A 22,800-nucleotide genomic window follows, 5' to 3' on the forward strand; every position below is an offset into this window, starting at 1 on the left:
CAGCCTAATTTCAAGAGCTTGAGAAGTCCTGATAATCCAGATAACTACTTAAAGTTTGGGCCAGTTGACCAACCTTTACTTCTTGCAGGTTTTACCTTCTGAACTGTACTGATGACCAATTTTTCTGAATGCTCTTAGTAAAAAAACAACCATAGTTCATTACAGAAGAAAATACAGAATTAGTGCTGTACAACACAGCAGTTGCTGTAGAGACTGCTCCTTTTTGCTGACAAAATAAATAAATGGCAATTTGCAAATGTATTTAACAATCATTATTTCAGTTTTCTGCCCCTCAATAACCAAGTATCTTCATTCCCAATTACGTGTGTGTACATTTGTGTGTTATATTCACTAATACTATAGTATTTACTAAATAACATCTTTGGCAGAGGGTACTTAAGACTGAAATAATGGTTTAGTAAGGCATTTTAAATACTGAAGTTGTATCATTATGGCAATGAGACTAAAGATTTAAATGTGTTTTGTCAAATTGTGGCAGAAAGGTGAATCCTAAGAGATGTGAAGTTTGCAAAATCCTATTGGTATTCATATCCTATTGGTATCCATATCAGAAACTTGTGTAAGTACCAAAGAATGGTGTGAGCTAGTCATCATATTTGTGGTACAAATTAATGGAGCATATCTCACACTTTTTCTAAAACAGTGATTAAGAAACAGAAGGAAGTTAGTTTTTCTAACAATTGAAAAACTTTGTCAAATCTGCTTGCTCAGAAGTTAATACTTCCTGAAGCACTGCTTTTCCACTCTATTTGGAGCTTCCTGTCTCCTTCTCTATCTGGTAATCTGATGATTCTGGAAACCATATTCATCCTTACTCATTTGTAATTTGTACTGAAGCTCCAGTGATACCACTTGGTAACATCAATCAGTGTTTATCTGTGTGGCAGCTACTATTTTTTCCTACTACATCCTTCCAAAAAAAAGCTCAAATGCTACTTATAGCTTTTCTGAATGAAGAGTACTTCTGATATTCACCAGAGTCAGTCAGATTTCACCTGATTGCCAGGGAAACAAAAAAAAAAGGTTCTGTTTTAGAACAGTGCTGGAAAGAACGCTGCTATGCTCAGGACACTGTTTGATTCACCTGATCGCAAGGAAGAGTAGTTGTGCGTGACAGAAAGAAAAAAGGGAAAAGACAGTGGAGTTTCACAAAGGCAGCCTGAGTTACACTTACATTTGTGTGACTTATTAGATAAAATATATTGATTTGGGTGCTTTGTTGTGTAAAATATGTCAGTCAGAATGCAGAACAGCATTTTATGACTCAACAGTACAGTCTCTCTTGCTGATGAAAAACAAGGCCATGAAGAGAATAACTTGTGGATGAAAGCAGGGATGAAAAAAGCTGTGTTTGAAGCTAGCAGGGAGCTGACTGGGTGCTAAAACAAAGTACTGAAGCAAACAACTAGGTGGCAGGAAAAAATCAGCGTGCCTTAGGAGAAAAAGAAAGCCATGGCTTGGATATGAATTTTTGTGTTGACTTATTTCTAACACACACTTGTTTGATCAAGACCAGAAATCGAAGATAGTAATGCTTCCAGGGAGATTTTATTCTGAGCTATGCAACAGGCAAGAAATTCCTTCTGCCATGCCATCCCTCCCTTTTTGTGCCCTCCTTCCTTCTCCAGTCTTCTGTGTCCAACAACCCAAATGGCCAAAAGAACTGAGTCCACAAAGAGGTGGCTCTCAAGAGAACACGTTTTATCTACACCCTATGTGTCTGGTTAGCTGACACAGTAAAAACAACCAGGAAAACAGTTATTTAAAAATCAGTGGTGATTTTTTCACTGAGTTATTTTAAAGCTCTCCAAGATCTCAGGAGCAGAAATACTGTTATCTTGTTAATTGCTAGGTTAACACTTACTTCTTATTATGAATTAAAAGCCCACTTGCTTCAAAGCCTATCTTTATAAAATGATTAAGTGGCTTAAATTAAATGTTACTGATTATACTGGATAAATCCCAGTTAGCTGAGCTTGAAATATTCACAATGAAACGATATTTAGAGTTTTAAAGTACATTTCTGTTTGCATCTAATTTGATTTGTAACTATTCAATGAAGGCCTACCCTACATTAGGATATGGGAGAAACAGCAAATTCCTACATTTATCTAACACACAAAATCTAAACATTACTACTTAAGTATAATCCACATCTTAAAGTGGCAAAAAAGAGCATTTGTAAGTAATGAGATTTATTTAGTTTTCTTAGACAAATATGTGACAGAACCTTGAATGCCTCTGTGTGTGTGTGTGCGCGCAAGAATATTTACAATGTCACCTATAGATGTACACATCTATATATAACAGAAGGATATAAAAAGAAAGATAAGGAGGATCTGAATCAGCCTTCGTCACCGCTTTGTTATGTGAACTGGGGCAAGTTAATGATGAGACTATTTGAATTTGCCTTCTAAAGGAAGCTGCTGAAAAGAGTGCTGGAGTGGCTTCAGGCACGAGGGCTCAGTGAAGTTATGCTGCAAGTAGCAAGTTCTGATAAGGAGTCTAAGAAGCTTATGACCCACATTCAGGGCACTGCGCTGGAGCTCAAGAATGCAGAAGTAGGAAAAGCACTGAAAGCGCTCACTCTGGAGCCCAGTTTTACAGTGAAACATGAGGATGATGTTCAGCTGCAAGGGTGAGACACGGAGAGCTGGCTCCGGAAGAGGTATCATTGGATGGTAAAAATGAAGATGAATTCTCTGGGAATACATTAGTAGAATGACAGCCAGACAGCTCTGAAGATAGAATTTGTTTGAGAGTGCCACTTTGGATGATATTTGTAGCTGCAGGGGAAAGAGATGCATGAATGGCACGGGAGGTGTAAAGAGAGGAAGAAATTCTGAAGTGCAAGTAGGCATGGTGACAGCAAGAACAGCTTCGATAGCAGATGATGTGGCGTAAAGAGAAGGCAAACTGGCAGGGACAGACTAGTCAATGTAGATTAGTAATAACAGCTAGAGTATAAGTAATGTATCAGACTCTTTAAACATCCAGTAGGCAGACACACTTAATAACGGTACAGTGTCAGAGTAACAAAGAAAGTCACATTACAACTAGGATCAAAATAATGATCAAGACTTGACAGATCAAGGATGCACAGGACATTCTCAGCATTTGTGCATCTTGAAAAGCATGCAGAGAAAGCAGCTACGAAACAATAAACAAGAACCAGGGGAGACACCCGTAGTCTTCTGACATCTACATTTAGTAATTATGCTGTGCTTGCTCTCTGCATGCAATCACTAAGGCCTTAAATATTTGTGCTTGTGCTTTTTTTTCCAGGACTAGACATGCACTAAAAGCAAGGGGGACTGATGACAGCAGGGTGCCTGGGAACTGCCATTAGCATCTGTGCATAGGACCTGGCAGCCACAGGATTAATGTGCATATCCAGTACCACATTCCTTACATCAGTTAAATATTCTTCTCAAAACAATTTCAGTTCATCTGCTTGCCCAAAGTTTTAATTTTCTTTAACCATTAATAGCATTTAAGTATAATTACATTACTCACCTCATGAATTAATTATAGGTTGAGGATTATTTCCATAAGAAATATGTTCCTATAATTTATTCAGAAAGATTTTCAAATTATCTAAAGACTGTATCTTAATCTCTGCTTTTATGAATAAATTTATATGCATTGATTTTATATCATAGGAGAGTCCTTAAAACTGTTGTCATTACCATTCATTTTAAGGTGATATATTGTAGCCATAGACCAGTGGCATAGGAAATATGTGTTGAGATACACCATAATAGTGAAAAACATAAAGACCATATTGGAGTACATAATGCGATGTATGTCCCTAGTACTATGCAAAGATATCAAAAGAGTATGATATAGTATTTTTCTCACACACACATCTTGGACACGTGTTTCCATGTATGTGCCTGAAAGTTTGTCTATGTGTGTATATATACAGATAGATATGCTCTCCTGTAGACATAATTTTATGTGTACATGGACATATCTATATGTGTACAAATGTATGTCTTTGTACATTTAATGTAAAAAATCAAAGTTCAATTAATGTGTCCCACGAGAACTATATTTCAAAACAGTTTTAGTTAAATATTTAGAGGTTAACATAACTCATGTAAGAGTGTGTGCTTGTATAACTGAAGTTATAATCTACAAGTAAAAAGGTGAAAGGAAAGAAGATTCTGCTCCCAGTCCCAATTATGTTCTTTGGAAATGAAACGTCCTAATGTCCTATATTCTGCAAGGACACATGATCTGTATCTATTTTCAGCAAACATCTTCTCACATGGTGGCCTAAAAATAGGCTAGCCATGAACTTTAAATAATGGCTTAGGTAGGGTATTAACCTCTTTCTCACATTCTAAGTTTGTCCCACTGCTGTAAGTATCAATATTATGTAGAACGTATCTGGTGCTAGAGAATGACAAAGCAAGCTACATACACCTCCATTTCTGCTTCTCTAAAGATGTAATTTCCTCTTAAGTTCTTTCAAGGTCTGTTATATAGTAGGCTGCTCACATAATATTGGCAGAATTTCTCCTCAGTAGTGAGTCTATTTTGTGACAGATACTAAAAAGCATGAGCTATTACATTTCCAGCCCCTACAGATGGGAGACTTTCTACTCTTGATGAAATGTGGTTGATTATGGAATCTCACATTTGCATAAATACAGAAGTGTTTATACAATGTGCAGCAATGAGTGCTACAACGACAGCTAGTTTATTGTTTCAGGATGTCTGAAATATTTCCCAAATATTCCCATTGTATTTCCCAAATAATCTGTTACAACTCCAACAGCATCATGTTCAGGTATATTTTTCAAATGATTCTTAGTAGTTCTACTCTTTTCTTACTTTTTTAATAGACACAGACTCATCTTTGCTTCCTGCTTTTCAATTCAGTAGCAGAAAAACTCATTGTGAAATAAACTTATTTTTAGTACCTGTGACATTCACGAGATCACAAAAACAAATATGAAATAGTTTTCAGTTGCACAGTTAAGTAATGACTGTAATCTAGGCTAAAATTAGAACTGTTAATTATAAAGAATATGGCTTTTCTTTAAAATGTATATAACCACAAAGGTATTTACTTTATCCACAAAATAGTTTAGCCTTCTAGGAAGGCACTGTCCAATGCTTCGAATACAGTACAGTGATCAGAGCACACAAACACTCAATGAGTTAGTAAAACATGCTCCTGTATGTGCTTCATGGCACCTTTTAGTATCCTCTCAACCAACCACAGAGTTTTTGCTTTTCACACATGGCGGAAAAGAAAAAAGGATTTATTAAAAAGAAAATTAACAAATATAGGCTCCACTGGACAAGCTGGGAGACAAAGATCCTCTTAGGGGAACTCCTTGCCTGTCAGAGCTCCACTCATACCCAGGCTGGCTTAGGATCCGGGGCCACCGCTGAGTAGGACTCTGTGAAGGTCTCATGAAAGAGACAGAGACAACAGATAAAAACCATTGCTTTGAACTCAGGCCAGGAGCTACCGAGAAGTCTGTACCTGTACTCACAGCACCAGACTCCACATTTTGCACCAGCTTTTAACTCCACTCATTTCTTAACAACCTTGTACCACAGTAGTTTAGTACCAAGTGGAGGAAGACTCTTGTCAACCATTAAAAATACCAGACACTAAATACCTCCAGTGTTAGACAGTTATATTTAAACTAAACGTGTAATTCAACACCTTGTGCATCCATATATATGCTAAATTTCATTCTCTGTCCATTTACAAATAATTTCAACAATTTATTAGCAATTCTCATTTTCATTTAATGTCTTATATAAAGACACTTCATCAGAAGAGCTTATACTTCCACAAGATTATTTTGCAACTGAAGAAGAGAACCCTGATTTTTCAGGTACTAAGATTTTAGGAAAAAAAAAAATAAAAAAATCAGTATTTCACCATTGTGTTACCCACATGACAATTTTTGGAGAAAATTTTACTTGCTTGTTGTGCTTGCTAGAGAACAGCAACAGTCCAAAACTATGGATTAGACAGAGTTCTGTGCAGGTGCCAAAATAAATATATTTTTTTTTGTTCAAGTGGCACTAGGAAGAAAGCAAAAGAATGACCTAGCATAGCCATGAAGTTCAGAGTTTAACTTGGATATCTTCCACAGCTTCAACAAGATTTGCCTTCCTAAATCACCAGTGTACCAACTGGAAATTAAGTTCATTAACGTGCATTCAGAACAGATTTTGTGCTCTGGTGTTTTTTTGTCCTCCATGTTTTTGCCTTTGAGATCATGTGCTTTTAAAAGGCAATTCCAAATTTATGCACAGGAAATGGTGTGTAGCCTTCTGTATGTAGTTACTACCACAATCATAATGTGCAACTGAGTGCACAAAAATAGGCACATGCATTTGCTTCTGCATCAGACAGTGCATGGCATATTTATTTCCTCTTGCTGGTGGTGAGTCACAATGATAATCTTTATTTGTGGTGACTTTCATGGACACTGTCACATTTAAAGGGTGCCAGCTCAACGCAGAAACTTTTGAATTACATGACCCCCAAAGTACTTTTACCGATACCAAACATATATGCTTCAAAAGACAAAACAAGCACAACATTAAAAAAATGCATTTACGCAAGAACTAATTCAGAAGTCATATGAATTACTTTGTTACCAGTTTTAACCTCCTAAGAATCAGCAATGCCATCTAAAATTGCAACAGCCTATTCAGACCTAATAGGGATGAACATGCTGTGGTAAGCATTGTCTAATATGTAGTAATCTTTCCTGGCTTTCAGCAGAAACTGCACAAAAAAGGTGTCCGGCTTTTTCCACCTGGTGCCCCCAGCGCTACCTGGGTATCAGCTAGCTGAACAATTCTTCACTCCATTAAAAACTGAGATATGGTGGGCACTTGGAAGCATGATCTCAGACTCGAAGAGTGTGAAATTCTCCTCTGTGGGACAGCACTCCTGGTGCATTAGCTGCTGTTATCTCAATGCACCACACCTCGTGCCCACAAAAACCTTTCTGATTCTGCTCTTCAGACAAACAGCAGTTCAGACAGGAGCAGGTGCAGACTGGATTTACTCCTCTATATTGGGATTTTACATCTCTCACAACATTTAGTTTACATCTAAATAGTCTGGTACTTTTCTCAAGCAACTTACTTTTCTATAAAGGACAACCACTGCACAAAGATTTGGGTATTTGATTTGGATCAGTATTTTTGAAGAGCTGTCACGTCTGAAGTATTTATTAAACAATTAGGACAAAGGAATCTTACAGGTGCAGTAACAAGACTTCAAGATCATATTTACTGAGAACTGATGGTGTATTATTATCTGTGTTATTGGAAGCAGTTGGACTTGACAAATAACATTTCAGCTAAGGATGGTTTTGATAACAAAGCATGTCAAACACAGAAGGGACTATGATGGAAGTTTCTTGCGTATTATCAACATCAATGCAAGTGGGTGGCAATTTAAAAGCTGTTTCTCAATTGCAGCGTGTACACTCCTGTATGTACAAGCACACATCAAGGGGCAAACACACTCCCCATAGTTGAGGAAATTAAGCTGCATTGTCTCAGGTCCCTGAGAAACAGATTTAAGAGTGCATATAGTTTGTTACTGTGTCACATCCATGTGGAAAAGCATCTTAAAACACAATAATCCAATCAGCTGGTGATTGTCTGCCATTTCCAACATTAAAGTGGCCTATTTGTTACTATTTTTAATTTTAAAAATGTAATTATAGTCCTCTCTAAGAAGTTTTCAAGGCTTTGCTTAAGCCTTGCATGCATAGACTATTCTTCGGACATACCTTACACATAACTTTGAAAACCAGCATTTTATTTTTTCAGCATTTGTCAAATAAATAGTGCTGTGGTATACCAGCATTTTTCCTGCAAGACTGACATCCTACATAATTCATTCATAACTTCAGTACTCCAGAGTATGAACTAAAGTTACCTTTTATCTGTGCCTATGTGAAAAAACTTTTAATGCACTATATAAAGAAGGATTCACTCTTTCCATATAGTTATATAAAGGTATATTTAAATGAGTTCCAGTATGATTACATCTATAATTTTGATGCATTTTCCCTAGTTACCCTCTTTAAGCTTCAGAGGAAGTTTCATTGCATACAAAAATGCATAAAAGTACAGTGGCTTATAAGGAAATAATTACCTGAATTTATGGACATAATTTGATACAGAAACAAAATATTTGGAATCTCCAGTAACTTAATATTGACACTTAATTTTTGTTCAATAAACTAATTTTATTTTCTACCACTATTTTAATGTTTGATGACCTATATCAAAAAATCATGATGACTACACTATTAAAAAGGACTGATGCATAGTATCACCTAATCACACCACGTTTTCACCTCATACTATTAACTCTGGAGGTGTTTCATCCTTTTTGCACAGGATTGCAGTATAGTCTAACTGATAACATAATGTTTTGTGATTTCTGAAGATAAATATTAAATAGAAGGAAAGATATTACAAAAAGAAGTAAGTTTTAATAGGGAAAAGGAGAAGGTTAAAAAATAGGAAAAAAGTTAGCAAAGTTACCAAATTGATAAATTTACTATTTATTCTGGAAGGACAAAACACTTTATCCAAAAATGTACTCAATTTGTCTACACATACCAAACTGATGTGGTTTTAGTCCTGCTTCTATTTAGATACAATCACTATTATCAATTATAAATCCAGTAATGGAAGCTTTCCATTATTTTGCTGTGAGAGTACCTCCCTTACAAGAACTGTCACAAAATGCCACCCTTGACGCAACACCAAGCACTGTGCAAGATCTTTTTTGGAGTCTTACACTTGACTCATTAGGCTGTAATAGGTACCATAATGTACTTCCACTCACTATCCCTATGGGAACAACAAAGGCCAAGAACTTCACACAGTTCTGCCCAATGTCAGAAACAGCACTGTGTAAAGATGAAGAAATTAGTTAAAAAGAAACTAAAAGAAGGTTCTTGTGGGCTGGCTGGAAATTACTGGAGAGCAGTGTTAAGTGATACATCTAGACAAATACATAAAATAATGTATCCGTTACAGTTACAATTAAAAAAAAAAAAAAAAGTAAACTTGATGGTTGGAAATGATTAAAAAAGCGAATTAATGTTAGGAATTATTAGGAAAGTAACTGTTTTTACTATCATAACATCAGTATGCCGGCTGCAAATCTGGTGCTCTCATCTCAAAAACGCCATAGTAGACTCAAAGAAAAAAGCTTTGAGAATGGCAAGAACGATGATCATGGGGGTGAGCTGTCTTCAATGCAAGAAATCATTAAGTAGAATAGGTCTCTTTACCTTCAAAACAATACAGCTTAAGGATGTCATCATAGAAGTCTACTAAATCATAACCGGCATGTGAATGATGGGTAGAAATTGACTATAACTTCCGCTACAAGAATTAACGGCCATCAAAACAAAACAAAACAAAACGATTCAATCCCAAAGGAGGTGGTTTCTCATGCAGCAGAGTACAGGTCTGGTCCTTGCGAAAGGAGGGTATGGTTGCCGAGAGCAAACGTGGATTCAAGTAATTGGAAGTGTTAAGTATTAAGGATTACCCAGTAGAAAACAACACATTAGTCTCAGAGAAGCCCTTGAACTGAAAATATTGGGAGTCTAGGAGAGTCATTAAGGGAAATGCCACACTTGCCTTGCTCTTGTTCATGGGCATCCACCTACAGGCACCGCTGGGGAGGCGGGAGGCTTAGACAGACACCAGAGCTGAGCCACTTGGACATTGCTTACACTCTCTTCTTAGACTGAAATGATTATGTATATGTCTTTAAACTCTTATAATTCACGTGTCCTTTTAGAATAGATTTATTTTAGCTGTGGGTTGTTGTCTGGTTTTGGGTTTTTTGGGTGTTGTGGTTTTGTTTGTTTGTTTGCTTTTGTGTGTGTGTGTGTTTGGTTTTGTTTTTCTTGTTGTCTGTACTATCTCCACTTCATGTAATGACAGTTACACAAACCGCTTTTGGGACTATGGCTTTCTGGCACCAAATGACATTCAAGTATGTAGGTGGCAAGAACTCTCAGTAAAAATATTTGAACTTTAGAGATGTCTAGAAGTATCTCTGCTGAAGAACCAGAGATTATATTTATATAAGGGAAATATGCTAATTGCTACCAATTGCTAATTACTATCTCAAGAAATGAGGGAGGGAGATAGTTAATTGCAAATTCTATTAAAGACAGCACTTATTTCACATGTCAGTTGCTGTTTGAAGATGAAGCCTTTTTTTCTAGGCTAGTCAGCTAGGTTTTCTTCACAGCAAGAGAGTGTCTGTGGGGGGTGGGATGTGCAGAGGGAGCCTGGTGATTAGCTCAGACTTGCTGCAGAACTTGTACAGAGCTACAGATACGTTTGATGATTCCAACCCTGCATGGCCTGGAATAAGTGATTTAAAATCTCCCGTGTCTACTGAAATTGTAACTGCCAGGAGTTTCCTGACTATCTGATTCTCAAGAAAGCTGGACAGTTATTATCAGATAAGTGTAACTGTTAAAAATGGGATATGCTTTTCTGTAAGAGTGAAATTTCTGAATTCAATGAAAAGAAACCTTTAATTCTTTACTTTCACCAGACAGCACTTTTCCTCACAAGCAGGTAGCAGCACACCGCATATGGCAACACATGCTTAATTCAGTTTGAGTGTGTAGAGCTGAGAATATCTAATTAACTATATTACCGTGGGACTAATATACCCAAATTGTGCAACTAACTTAAGCAGGGAGAAGATAAAGTTTTTAAGTCCCATTTTCTAATCAGTGTCTGCCTTAGTTTTCTGTCATTGAAGGGAATCTCTTCATTAATACAAGATTATCCTTGAGTGACACAGGTCAGCTATCAGTTGCTTTACTCAGCTATGGATCACCTAGAGAGAGCCTTGTAAAATTTTAAAATGCTCAATGTCCTTTTTCTCTTTTTTTATGAAGCTCTAGTTAATTCCTCACAACCAACATGATTCTACTTCTGTTACCCAACAAAATTTGCCTCTTACACATATATATCAAACCTTTTCTTAGCTTTTCATTGTTTTAATCAACCAAAATGTTCCATACACGATTTTCAGAAGCTCTGTAAAGTGAACACTCATGCTCTTTCACCAAAAAAGTCTTACCTCTACTATAAACTTATACAGATTTATTAGTAGCATTTCTCATTCAACAATTAATTTTACAACAGGTTTTTGCTGATAATTCTATGTTCTTCAACTTTTTTTAAAGGTTGAATGATCATATTTGTATCATGAATACTTAGTTATCTGCTAAGAAAGCATGAGTCAAAATTTTAAAAGGTCACCACTCCTGAAGAGAACCTAGCTGTGGAAAATTCCAGCCCATACAGTAAATTTGAATGGCTGAGAACAACAGGAACTGAAAATAACTTTTTTATAACATTTGATGATATTCATGCTATAATTATGCAGTAGTTTCTGTGGTTTCTTTTATTCTGTTTGCTGTAAGTGAGGAAATTACGGTTTCAGTTTAATGTCTTCATCATAAGCTGCTTTCATCAGGCTAAGCATGCCCTGTGGAGACTCTCAATGTTTATTTCTTATCCTATGCTAAACTCAAGGTATAACAAAATGTAGGATTAATGAAAAACTTAAGAAATGCAGTAAATACTTATTCTTGAATGATGTAACTAGGATATCTGTGCTATCACCTGGATGTTATAGCCTTCTGCAGTTATTGAGACATAAGATGGTATATCTCATCCAATATATGTTCTGCCTTTAAGGGTCCAATTTATTATCCATTGGTAACACCAAAAAGCCCCTACCTGCACTAACAAGCTGTGCATACTGAAATAGTACCTAAAACATATTTTGAAATTGCTAAACTAAGCAAACAGCCAGGTGGCGTTCCCAGGGCACAGGGCAGGAGCTGCCATCGGAATCTGGACAGATTCACTGGAAACCTGTTCTGGCATTGGCACTGTACAGCTATTACTTTTTCTTTTTTCCTCCTCTTACCTTTTTCTCGAACAAATTCCATGTTGTCATCAGGGCACTGTGCAACCTGACTGTAGTGTCTGAGGAACACACCCTACTGAGTAAATAAGTATTTTTCATGTAACATGGAGAACAAAGGAAACATGCTAACTACTGCATGATCACAGCAAAACCAGAAGCCATTCCTTCAGAGAAATTCTATTTTTACTCCATGTTTTAGTGGCTCATTAATTTTTTAGATTTTCCATGTTTGATCTCTCTCCAGAAGTGCTTTTTTGTTTGTTTGTTTGTTTGTTTGTTTGTTTTTTATGCTTGACCAAATTTGCTGTGCTGCTCTTAAGCAACGAAAAAAAGGAAAGGAAGATGACAGTACAATAGGGGAGCGAAGTAGGAAACAAGGAGAGAGGGAGAAGGAAAGGAAGAAAAGACAGGTATTAGGGTGTCATATAACTGCAAATTATTAATGAAAAAGTTTTGCAATAGGAGCATTTTAGACGTCATTTATGGAGAAATGCTTTCCTTAAAAGCAGAAATAGATGAAACCATTTCTGATGTCAGTGACTGATGCATCTGGATATGCACCTGTTTTTTAACAAAGCTCCATAGTGGCCAAGATTCATGTTTTGGCTGCCACTGCACTCCAGGGATAATTTTTAATAACTTAAAAAATAACTTTGTAACTTTTCTCATCCTACATGATAGATTTTTATAGTACATTCTCCTCAAGATATTTCAAAAGATACTGAGGGGAGCCCCAGGGTAAATTGGCAGAGGCAGTGCAGAAGGCAGAGCCCTCCACCTGCCCCCCAAAACACAAATTCACAATATAATTAATAGATTCAGACTGCCTCTATGTTAGGGAATTAAATGGGTCCACACACTGGGATCCAGTTGTCTGTACTGTTAAATTGTTCAGGGTTTGGCCTGATTTTGATTTGAACTATCTAGCAATGACCCAGCAGCTTTGTGCAGGGTTCATCAGTCCCAGTTGGCAGTTTGCAAGGAGAGAGGCCACCATCAGACTTTAATAACACAGACGTGGCCAAACTGCACCAGCTGGCCTCACAGCCCATGAACAGGCAAGGCATTATTTCTTGTAACTATTTTAAATATGGAACTTGATTGATTTTGGCAATGGATTGTACTACACGTTTTCCCTCCACAACAAAGAGCAATATTCAGTGGTACAAACAATCCATCACAGACTTGTGTTCTTATGACACAAAACTTGTGAAAAAATAAACAACCTTCACATATCTCTCCAAAAGTACAGATGACATCTGGTGCTCTGCTGGGTGTTATTGTATTCATTATATATATAATAGTTGTATATACATGCACACACACCCATTCAGCACCACTCCTTCCATGGCTGAAGATACTAAAAGACATTACTGAAAATGACATAGTTTTCATCACGTATCAGACTGTTCCTCCCTTATTATCCCCTTCTATTGTTTCTTTTCTCCTTTCCCTGTTTATGCTTTCTTCTTTCCCAATTCTTCAACTTCATTCTTCTCCTTTGGATTTTTTCTTCCTCCTTTCAGTAAAGGATATTAGCAAACTGATAGCACAAACACCCCTGAGTAGGTCAGGCATGAGCATCACCCAGCAGAAGACAGTCAGATTTGCATTCTCATTAAGCAGTTACCTCTGTTATAGCAAGAAGAATGCTGCCTTCCTCCCACACAAACACCTTGCCAAAGAAAATTCCAACTGCTGCCACATATAACACAATATAAAAAGCCATCAATAAAATAAAAAACCCACACAAAACCAAAAACAAACCCCAAAAACAACCACCAAAAAACCCACAAACAACAAAAAACCTGGAAATTGTTTTAACCGAAATAATTTTTTAATGACCTACATATCTTATGCCAGGTTCCCCATCTCAAGTCTTAACTTCCCCATCTCACCGTCTTAACCAAGGATGCTACTCTGCAGAATGAAACAAAGCAGCTCTCCCTTCGCTAGTTTCATCTGCACAGATCCATGGCTAGCAAGCAGGGAGGGCAGAAAAAACCCTTCACTGAGTACCATTCTAGTCCAGATAGTCCCTCAACAATTAAGGATGAGATTTTACTCTTTGATATGTTTGTGTTGCAGTGACTCTGGCAGATTGGTTTAGAATACAGTATAAGTCTGTTTATTTCTTTGTGTCAACCTAATATAAAATTCATTCTCCTGGTCATTCATTGACTAGGTCAAATGAGATTAAATGCTACAGAATGGAATTACAAAGAGTGTTTCAAAACAGAAACAGCGAAGACATGGAAGCTTTCCGTACCATGAAGAACCACCCAAATGCTTTAATCTTACCTCCCTGAGGGGATCATTGAGCTCATTGAGAATGTTTTCTTCATCAAAGATCTTCCCCTGGTAGCGGTGCTCATAGTAATCATGGATCTTCTGGCGCATTTCAGCAGGTAACTTGTGGAATGACATGTACTGTTCCACTTGTTTGTACTGTCAGGGCAACAAAAGGAAGACTCAGTTAAAAAAAAAGAAAAAAGAAAAATAACAAAAAACAACACAGCCTTTTTTACTGTCTAAAAGCGTCTTCGAAATGAAAATTCATTTATGTACCCACTTAAGATTGACATATTTTATAAAGCTAACATTTTATTAATATATTGGAGAACTCTCACACAAATATTAGTTAATTTGGTATTACTCATGTAACAGCACAACAACTACAACTTACAGAAACTGCCTTTAGTGGCAAAGCTGATATCCACATTAACATACAAGTTTTAGAAGCCAAACCTCACACTTGTCACATGTTCCCTAAAATCACAGCTCTACAATTTTTAGCCCATTCCACGTAGCAGATAGGGAAGCTGAACGAAGTGTATATCCATACGTCCAGTGCTGCATTCCAAGGGAGTTTAACATGTGAAATTTCAGGAATTGTCTGTGCTGTATTAGTATGCAACATATTAATGTTACATATGCTTATAAGATGACACCCTGTCTTGGTCTCAGCTGAATGAGGCACTGAGGCAGAGGATAAAACCCCTTCCAGGCTTATAGGTAAGTTAAAACTTGACAGAAACTTGGTTTATTTACGTAAAGAGACTTCATTTTTTTTTTTTTTCCTCATTTTTTTTCCTGCATATTTAGGCAATTTTATCTGTGTTCAAGGAAAAACATAATGAAGTCTTAATTAGGACCAGCATCTCTGCAGTGTAATTGAATGAATTTATAATGTACAGGCACTCCTTATGAAATGCAGCACATATCCTTTAACTTTGAATATATATACATTGCATAAATATGTATGTAAAAACATACATGTATAATTGGACGCTGCTCCATCCTCTCAAATTGAAATTAGTTTTTTGCTTTACAAAGCGGCTAAATCTTAGATGGAGCCACATGTATGACATGCATTCCCTAAATAAGAAGAAAGTAATTTGGCATGGGACTATTTAACAAAGTATGATGAATATATAAGCCTGATTCAACCTTTGCACAGCTATTTTGCACCTCTGAAGCAACAATTCTTCGTCCCCATCATTTAGAAGCAAGATTTAAATTTGCATGCTCATATTGGTTTCCATTCTGATTTGGAAAAGATTATTCGTATATTGTGGGCATGAATCAGAGTTCTGGGCCACCTGCAGACATGCTCTAGCATAAACAAGGTATTGGCTCTATTATAAGATTGCCCCACTAATCAGTTGCAGCTAATCTAGACACCGATTCACCTGGAAGGGAGGGGTATGAGATTGCCCAGTGCTCTCTGTATTAATATCTTTCCAAGGTGCCCAGAGAGTCCCCGCTGCTGTGCAGTGCACCGTGCAATGTCTTTGTGCCTGTGTCCAGCCCACCATGGCTGTGGCCTCACGTATGGACGTGTCACATAGGCCACACGTCTCAGCACACGCGGGCAGGGAAAGGACTTCACTGTGCTCCTCAGCACAGCGGCTGCACCCCTCTACCCAATCTCATTCACATACTAACATGCTTGAGTGACACTAACAGAAGTAATCCTTGCCAGTAAAAAATATACATTCATGGAGATGTATAACACAAGCGAGCTGCAAAGGACTTTGATACCAGAATGACCTTGAAGAAGAGAACATTCATGCTAAAAGCAATTTGCTTTGCCAGCCATTTACATTGCACTCTTTCATTAGTGCTGTTATTTGAACAGGTGCTTTCTCCCACACAAGCAAGTTATTTTCTCTACCAGAGTTTACGCTTACACATGAGAATTTTAGAGAAAGAAAAATTATTAAACTGCGTAGCTCTATGTATGTAGAGCTTATCTCTGGTGTGTCTCAGAATGTTTCCAAGTAACACGTAGAAAAATAGGGACAGCTGCATATAAGTAATATTATCTTGAAAAAATGTACAACAAGGAATTAAAGTCTTCCACAATTCCCAGAAATATTTAGCCATCCAAAATACTATCAAGGTCTTTTTCTATGCCAAAATATCTGACTATCATTATCACCCTGTAATAAATCTTTTCCTGATCTTTCTCAGTGTGATTTTCATATTCTGTATCATTCATGCTACTATTACTCCCTTCCTTGACATTCTGTTATAGCCTTCATGTGAAGTCTCCCCTCAAAACTTTAAAATTATTATTTTCTTCAGTGACTGATATCTTTCACTAACTCAGTCCAAGTAAAAATTCATTTTTATTTCTCAGAAAAGCAAGTTCATTTTTTTCAACCTTGCTATATGTTATTAGCCATATTGAGCATCTCCTAGATGAGTCATCACTTTGGTGTGTCACATGCCAGTGGCAAAAAACTGTGCTAAAATGAAAACAAAAAGAGACCAAAATTGATAAGGTCTTGTTCATTTTTTTTTTTTAATATAATAAACCACTAATTTTCTCAAGTTAATTTAAAAGAATGGTTTATCTGTGAGTACCACAGATATCAATAATGGTTAGAAATGGAGGCATTTTTTTACTTTTAAATAATTATACTGATTTCTTGGTAGTTTTTTGTTTGTTTTGGTTGTGGTTTTTTTAGTTTGCTTGTTTGGGGTTTTTTTGCTCTTGTGAAAATAGCAAATAATTTAAAGAGAACAGAACTACTCTCTGGGAAAAAAATTACAGGTCAAAATGGTTTAAAATGTCTCATTAGCACTGTGAATCCCTTGAATCAATACAAAAATCCTCTAGCTTCTTCCCCTGATTTTCCCAAGTGTGATTTTACATATGAAGTTGATAAAATTGTCAGTGAAGTTAAATTTTGTCAAAACTTTGTATTATAGTCATATTTAAAAGAACTGTAGCTGATCCTGAGTCATTCATCAGACCTGACACTTGAACCTGCATCTTCATATATAAGTGGAATCATTTTTCTCTAATGACTTTTCTCATCGCACTGTATGCTGTATCTTTTTACTTCTAAAAATTTTCATTTCTCCACCCCCCCACTTTTTTTTTTTTTCTTGTTTGTTTTGTTGTATTCAGAAAATAGATGTCTGAATTCCACACTCACAAAAGCACTTCTGGTGCTTTTCTTCTATCTGTGTGAAATAACTGTTAGTGTCACGGCAGGTTCCCTCAAAACTGACTTTAATTACTTTTTTTTCTATTTTTTTTTTTTCTTTTTTTTGGTCTTTTCTTATGGCTCACAAGAAGTCACAGACTACATTTAAAATATAAATGACTGTGTAAAAACTTGCTTTTCCATCCACACCTGGAATATTGTGTCCAGTTCTGGGCCCCTCAGTTCCAGAAGGACAGGGAACTGCTGGAGAGGGTCCAGCGTAGGGCAACGAAGATGATGAAGGGAGTGGAGCATCTCCCTTGTGAGGAAAGGCTGAGGGAGCTGGGTCTCTTTAGTTTGGAGGAGACTGAGGGGTGACCTCATTAATGTTTATAAATATATAAAGGGTGAGTGTCACGAGGATGAAGCCAGGCTTTTCTCGGTGACAACCAATGATAAGTCAAGGGGTAGTGGATACAAACTGGAACACAAGAGGTTCCACTTAAAATTGAGAAGAAGGGTGACAGAACACTGGAACAGTCTGCCCAGGAAGGTCGTGGAATCTCCTTCTCTGGAGACATTCAAAACCCGCCTGGACACATTCCTGTGCAACCAAGTGTTCCTGCTCTGGCAGGGGGATTGGACTGGATGATCTTTTGAAGTCCTTTCCAATCCCTAACGTTCTGTGATTCTACGTGATTCTTGCTAATGCCTGACACTGAGAACTATGTTTTTCCAGGAAAAAACACTTTGTAAGGGACTCCATGCGTGCATGTACGAAGAGATGTCAGAGGCAACAGCAAACTAACTCCAGTTCCCGAGTTATGAGGAGAAAAATAAGAGGCATCCAGCCTATTGAGCAGAGACTGTGCTGGATTAAGACACAGCATGACAAAGGAAAGATAAGAAAAATGTTTTTAAATTGTTTTGTCTGATGTTACTACACTCAAGCATGAATTTATTTCCATAAAACTCTAAACATGGTCAAGTTAACCTAAATATGTTTGTCTGTTATCAAATTCTTTCAGACTGCTTTAAATCACTTCTTAATGCATAATGATGTAACTGATTGCTATTAAATGGAAAGACTGTGACCTTCCCCTTCCCCTTCCCCTTCCCCTTCCCCTTCCCCTTCCCCTTCCCCTTCCCCTTCCCCTTCCCCTTCCCCTTTCCTTCTTTCCCCTGGATCACCTGGCTTATACTCTGAATTCTGGAGATCATAAGCCTTCTGATCCTACTTGATGCAATTTTAAATGCTTTTGTAACGCATACAAATACATATTTTTGATCCCGCTGTGCTTCTATAGTATCTACACTTTTGTTTGGCCTGTATAAAGAATATATTATTTTTGCACTTTAATTTTACTCTCTCTCAAATTAATTACATGCTTACCCTATGTATTCATAAAAGTAAACAGTATTTTTGAATGCTGATGCTGTTTTCCATACCTGTTACAACTACACATTCATGATGTTTTCAATATCTCACTGAATGGAAAAATATTGTGTTGCTGACCACTCCAATCTTATATCTTTTTTAAGATGACTATTGAATTGTTTCTCCTAAAATAAGTACATTTATTAAGGTGATTTATATATGTACTGCTGTAATTTCTATAATTTCTATCTCAGTGTTTTACATTCATTGCCAAAATGAAAATGCCCCAAAATGCTACACAAATAAGCAAATAAAATTGCTGAAATAGGGACGAACTAAGTGGATTTCGAAGTCAAGTAATATTTCACAGACTTTTACTGAAGAGCACCGTCCAGTAATAACTGTTTCTTGTTCTTTCAGCCATAATCTTATTAATGGGATCCTTGTATATGGTAAAATTCTGCCACTGTGTTCCTCCAGTAACAGCAAAGTAGTATGAAATCAATCACATGAGGTCCTTGGTAGAGTTGGTTAGGAAACTGGAGTTATTCTTAAAAAAAATAGATATGGAAAAAAGGCAAAGGAGAGAAGTGAGGTCTTTTTCACTCCTGAAGGTATTATCCAAGCCTAGTGTCAATATACCTTTAAGTATTTTTCTACAAGGCTTGGTCCACCTGGATATCTGGAAAACTAAAGGGCCCACAACCAAAGCAGGGGAAGCATTGGCAATAGTACATGTGAAAGCAAATAAAATTTCTGTCTTTGTTTGTGAGAGCAGGATGAGGTTATTACACCCTAAAGCAAATAAGTTTTGTGTAGATGACACGTTACAGTCTGCATAGCAAGTGACACATAGAAGAGATCCCAGAAACTTCTGATACACCTTAATACTTACATGATTCTCATCTTCGTAAACTTTCATCTACTAATTCAAAAAAATCAAGCGAAACAAAAGATAGCAAACCACTATCACCAAAATTGGACTTTGAACCGAAACTTTTAGAATTATAAAATTAAGACTGCTCTCTTTCTGTGTTAAACAGTCTTGAAAAATGTGAACTGACAACAAAAATTGGAAGGTTATTCATGTGATACCTTAGTTCAGCTTTCTAAAAGTCAAGTGTCTAATTTCAACCAGTTATCCCGATTCTCTCTCATGTAACCAGAGCGAGATAAGAAGGGACAATTAATCTCATTCTAAAATTCATGTCTTGCATAGATGGAAGAAACTCACCTTTGTCATCCTTATCTCTCCCTCCATTCACGCTAGGGGAGGTCTAAATGACGAGTAATGACCAATTTGCTCATCATCAACTGTAACCGTGTATTTTAAAAAATAAATTATTTGAAGTTTCTAAAATAAGAACCTTTCTATTGTAATATACATATTTATAGCATCTGATCCAACATGAAAATACCAAAGGTATCCTTTCAAGTTCAAGCATTTGCTCTTATAACTGTGCTTCTAAAAGTTCAGGCTTCAAGGAATAAATTTAATAAATCTGATCATCAAAAGAAGAAAGTAAACGCTACAGGGTGGCATTGATAAATCTTTAGTTATCAAATGCCAGGTGAGGATTTTATATTTGTATTCCAAATTCCTCATTAAAAAAAAAAAATGGGTTCTCTGAGTGGGAAGGGCAATTTTTTATTCTCTCTGAATCAAAGTAAGGGAAAGGTTGTTAGTATGTCAACACATCACTGAATAACAACAGACTGCACTGAACTACAGAACTGTCTGATACATAAATGATTAAATTTTAGTAAAGAATTATAAAATTTAACCCCTAACTTTTTAGTAGTGACTAAGACCATGATTGAGGTGACTGTCAGTTATCTTAACTGGCAGAACATATGGCATTTCAACAACCAGCTTTTCTTAATAGGTTTTCCAGTAAGTGTTGAATAAAAAGGTAGAGCCCAAATATGTTCATGTTACTCAAACAGCATTTTCTTGGTAGAGTGTTTTTATAAACACAGAGTTTAAAATGTTATGAAACAATTTTCTAGTATGTTTTAATCCCTGTGAAAGTTCACTGGATTTACACCTCCGGGGTTGAAATATAATTCCTGCACTTTCCACAAAATATAAGCAGGCATCATTGATGTCAAGATCTGTTTTCTCTCTGCTATTGTGCTGCAAGGCCTTGAAATGAGCCGACGGAACCAAGCAGCTTTGCCTCTGGAGATGAGAGCTGTATGGACATGGACAGAACTGAACGATGATCACACGTTTGCAAAGAATAACAGCTGGGGAGAGGCTTTGCCAGGTTTTATTGCCTCTTACTCAAAATTATTCAAATGCATAAGTGGACTTGGAAAGCAAATACTTAAGGAATTACACAAACTACTAAATATGCAGGAAACATATTCCTGGTTAAAAATGAAACGTATGAAAATAACTTTATGGTTCACAATTCACAGAAATAGCTGTAATGTCTACTATCCTTAAACTGGGTATTCAACTGAATGCTGACTTATCACTCAGATTACATTGAGGAAGGAATTAAAAACTGAAGCTTTATCTGACCAAAAATTCACAGACAATTAATTTTTAAGTGGTATATCTATATTTCATTCATTGAGACTTCATTCTGCAGCAGAAGGGCAAGTGCAAGTGCAGTGAATGAGCACTGAAAGAGTATAAAGGGGAAGTTTTTCTCCTTATGCAAAAGGTGTAATATCACCTTTTAAAAACAACCTTTCGGCAAAATATACTTTTTAAAATTAGGGGGATAATATTCGAAAAATTCTGTGCAAAGACGACATAATGAAAGTACATAACTTTCACTTAAAGGTACTATTTTGAATTAAAACATTGTGTATTTTAAAGCACCCACTTTGCTAAAACTTCATAAACGTTTTCAATTAAATTCCATATATTCTATTATGCATCACCATTTAAATGGTATGTACAAACTACATGTTTTGTGTCCCCCCCGCAGAAAAAAAGAGAATGGGTAACTTTCTATGGCACATTTCCCCCTTTTTATTATATCTAGCTCCCTCTGACATGAAATAATAAATTAATTTGCTTTTTGCACTCAGTCGTTTGAGAAATTAGATAATAGGTTGTTTACAAGCTTTTAAAATGACCTCTTAACCCAGTATTCAACAGTTCCAGCTCACTAGCTGAGCATCAGGGTTATATGTCTAAATATCACACGATATTTCTTCTGTTTGCTGAATGAATAATCTAATCTGTATAAACAAAAATAATGTCTGAAAAAAATCCCTGAGGCTTGATTCTCCCATGAAGGCTTTTAATAACATGAGACAATCACAGACAGCAGAGGCTGCATTTTTTATCCCTTTCCAAGAACTTTCAGGCAAATTTCATAAGTGGGTTCTATGTTAAAATAATAATAAAAGACATTAAGTTACAGATTAATGGGAAAGGAATGAGAATAATTGTATAGCTTATATTTATTAATGGATATTTAACAGATTTTTGATTAAATTTTCTCTTGTCACATTTATTCTGAGAACCTGGTATTTTTCTCTTCTTGAACTCCGTAACATGTTACCAGCTGCAAGCATCACTCCTGACACACAGTGGTATAAATGAGGGAAACCCTCATTATTCCTGCTCACAAAAGATGGGGACCTCTCTTTTTGGCCCAGCCATTGTTTGACCAGGGGGGCCTGGGCAGGGCACATAGATACTGCAGGATGCTGGTTCATGCATCTTTTCCATCTCAGACTGCAAACGGTGCTATATAAGGAACCTGTCAGCTGGGTGATATAAGGTCTCCAAAGTTATTATCTCCTCTCTTGCAGTCGTTGTCAGTCCTACAATACATTCACCAACTGTTTGGTGCCTTGATTCACAGTTACAGAACCAAACAATAGCATCCTGGGTCGTCTGCTCCGGAATAGCTATGCTGATACCTCCAGACTGCAGCTTAAGCTACTGGCAGATAGAAGAGAGTGGAGAACAACATCACCCATTAGCTCTCCTCCAT

General features: G+C 36.7%; 1 protein-coding gene across 1 annotated transcript in view; it reads right to left on the bottom strand.

Annotated features, from left to right (window-relative positions):
* HCN1 (hyperpolarization activated cyclic nucleotide gated potassium channel 1) overlaps positions 1 to 22,800 on the bottom strand; it is a 196,033-nt gene that overhangs the window by 30,148 nt on the left and 143,085 nt on the right. Inside the window, exon 5 of the mRNA XM_065045178.1 lies at positions 14,318 to 14,464. Coding sequence (XP_064901250.1) covers positions 14,318 to 14,464 — 147 coding nt within the window. The remainder of the gene's footprint in view (positions 1 to 14,317; positions 14,465 to 22,800) is intronic.

This window comes from Columba livia, chromosome Z (genome assembly GCF_036013475.1).
Source record: "Columba livia isolate bColLiv1 breed racing homer chromosome Z, bColLiv1.pat.W.v2, whole genome shotgun sequence".
NCBI classification, from domain to species: Eukaryota; Metazoa; Chordata; class Aves; order Columbiformes; family Columbidae; genus Columba; species Columba livia.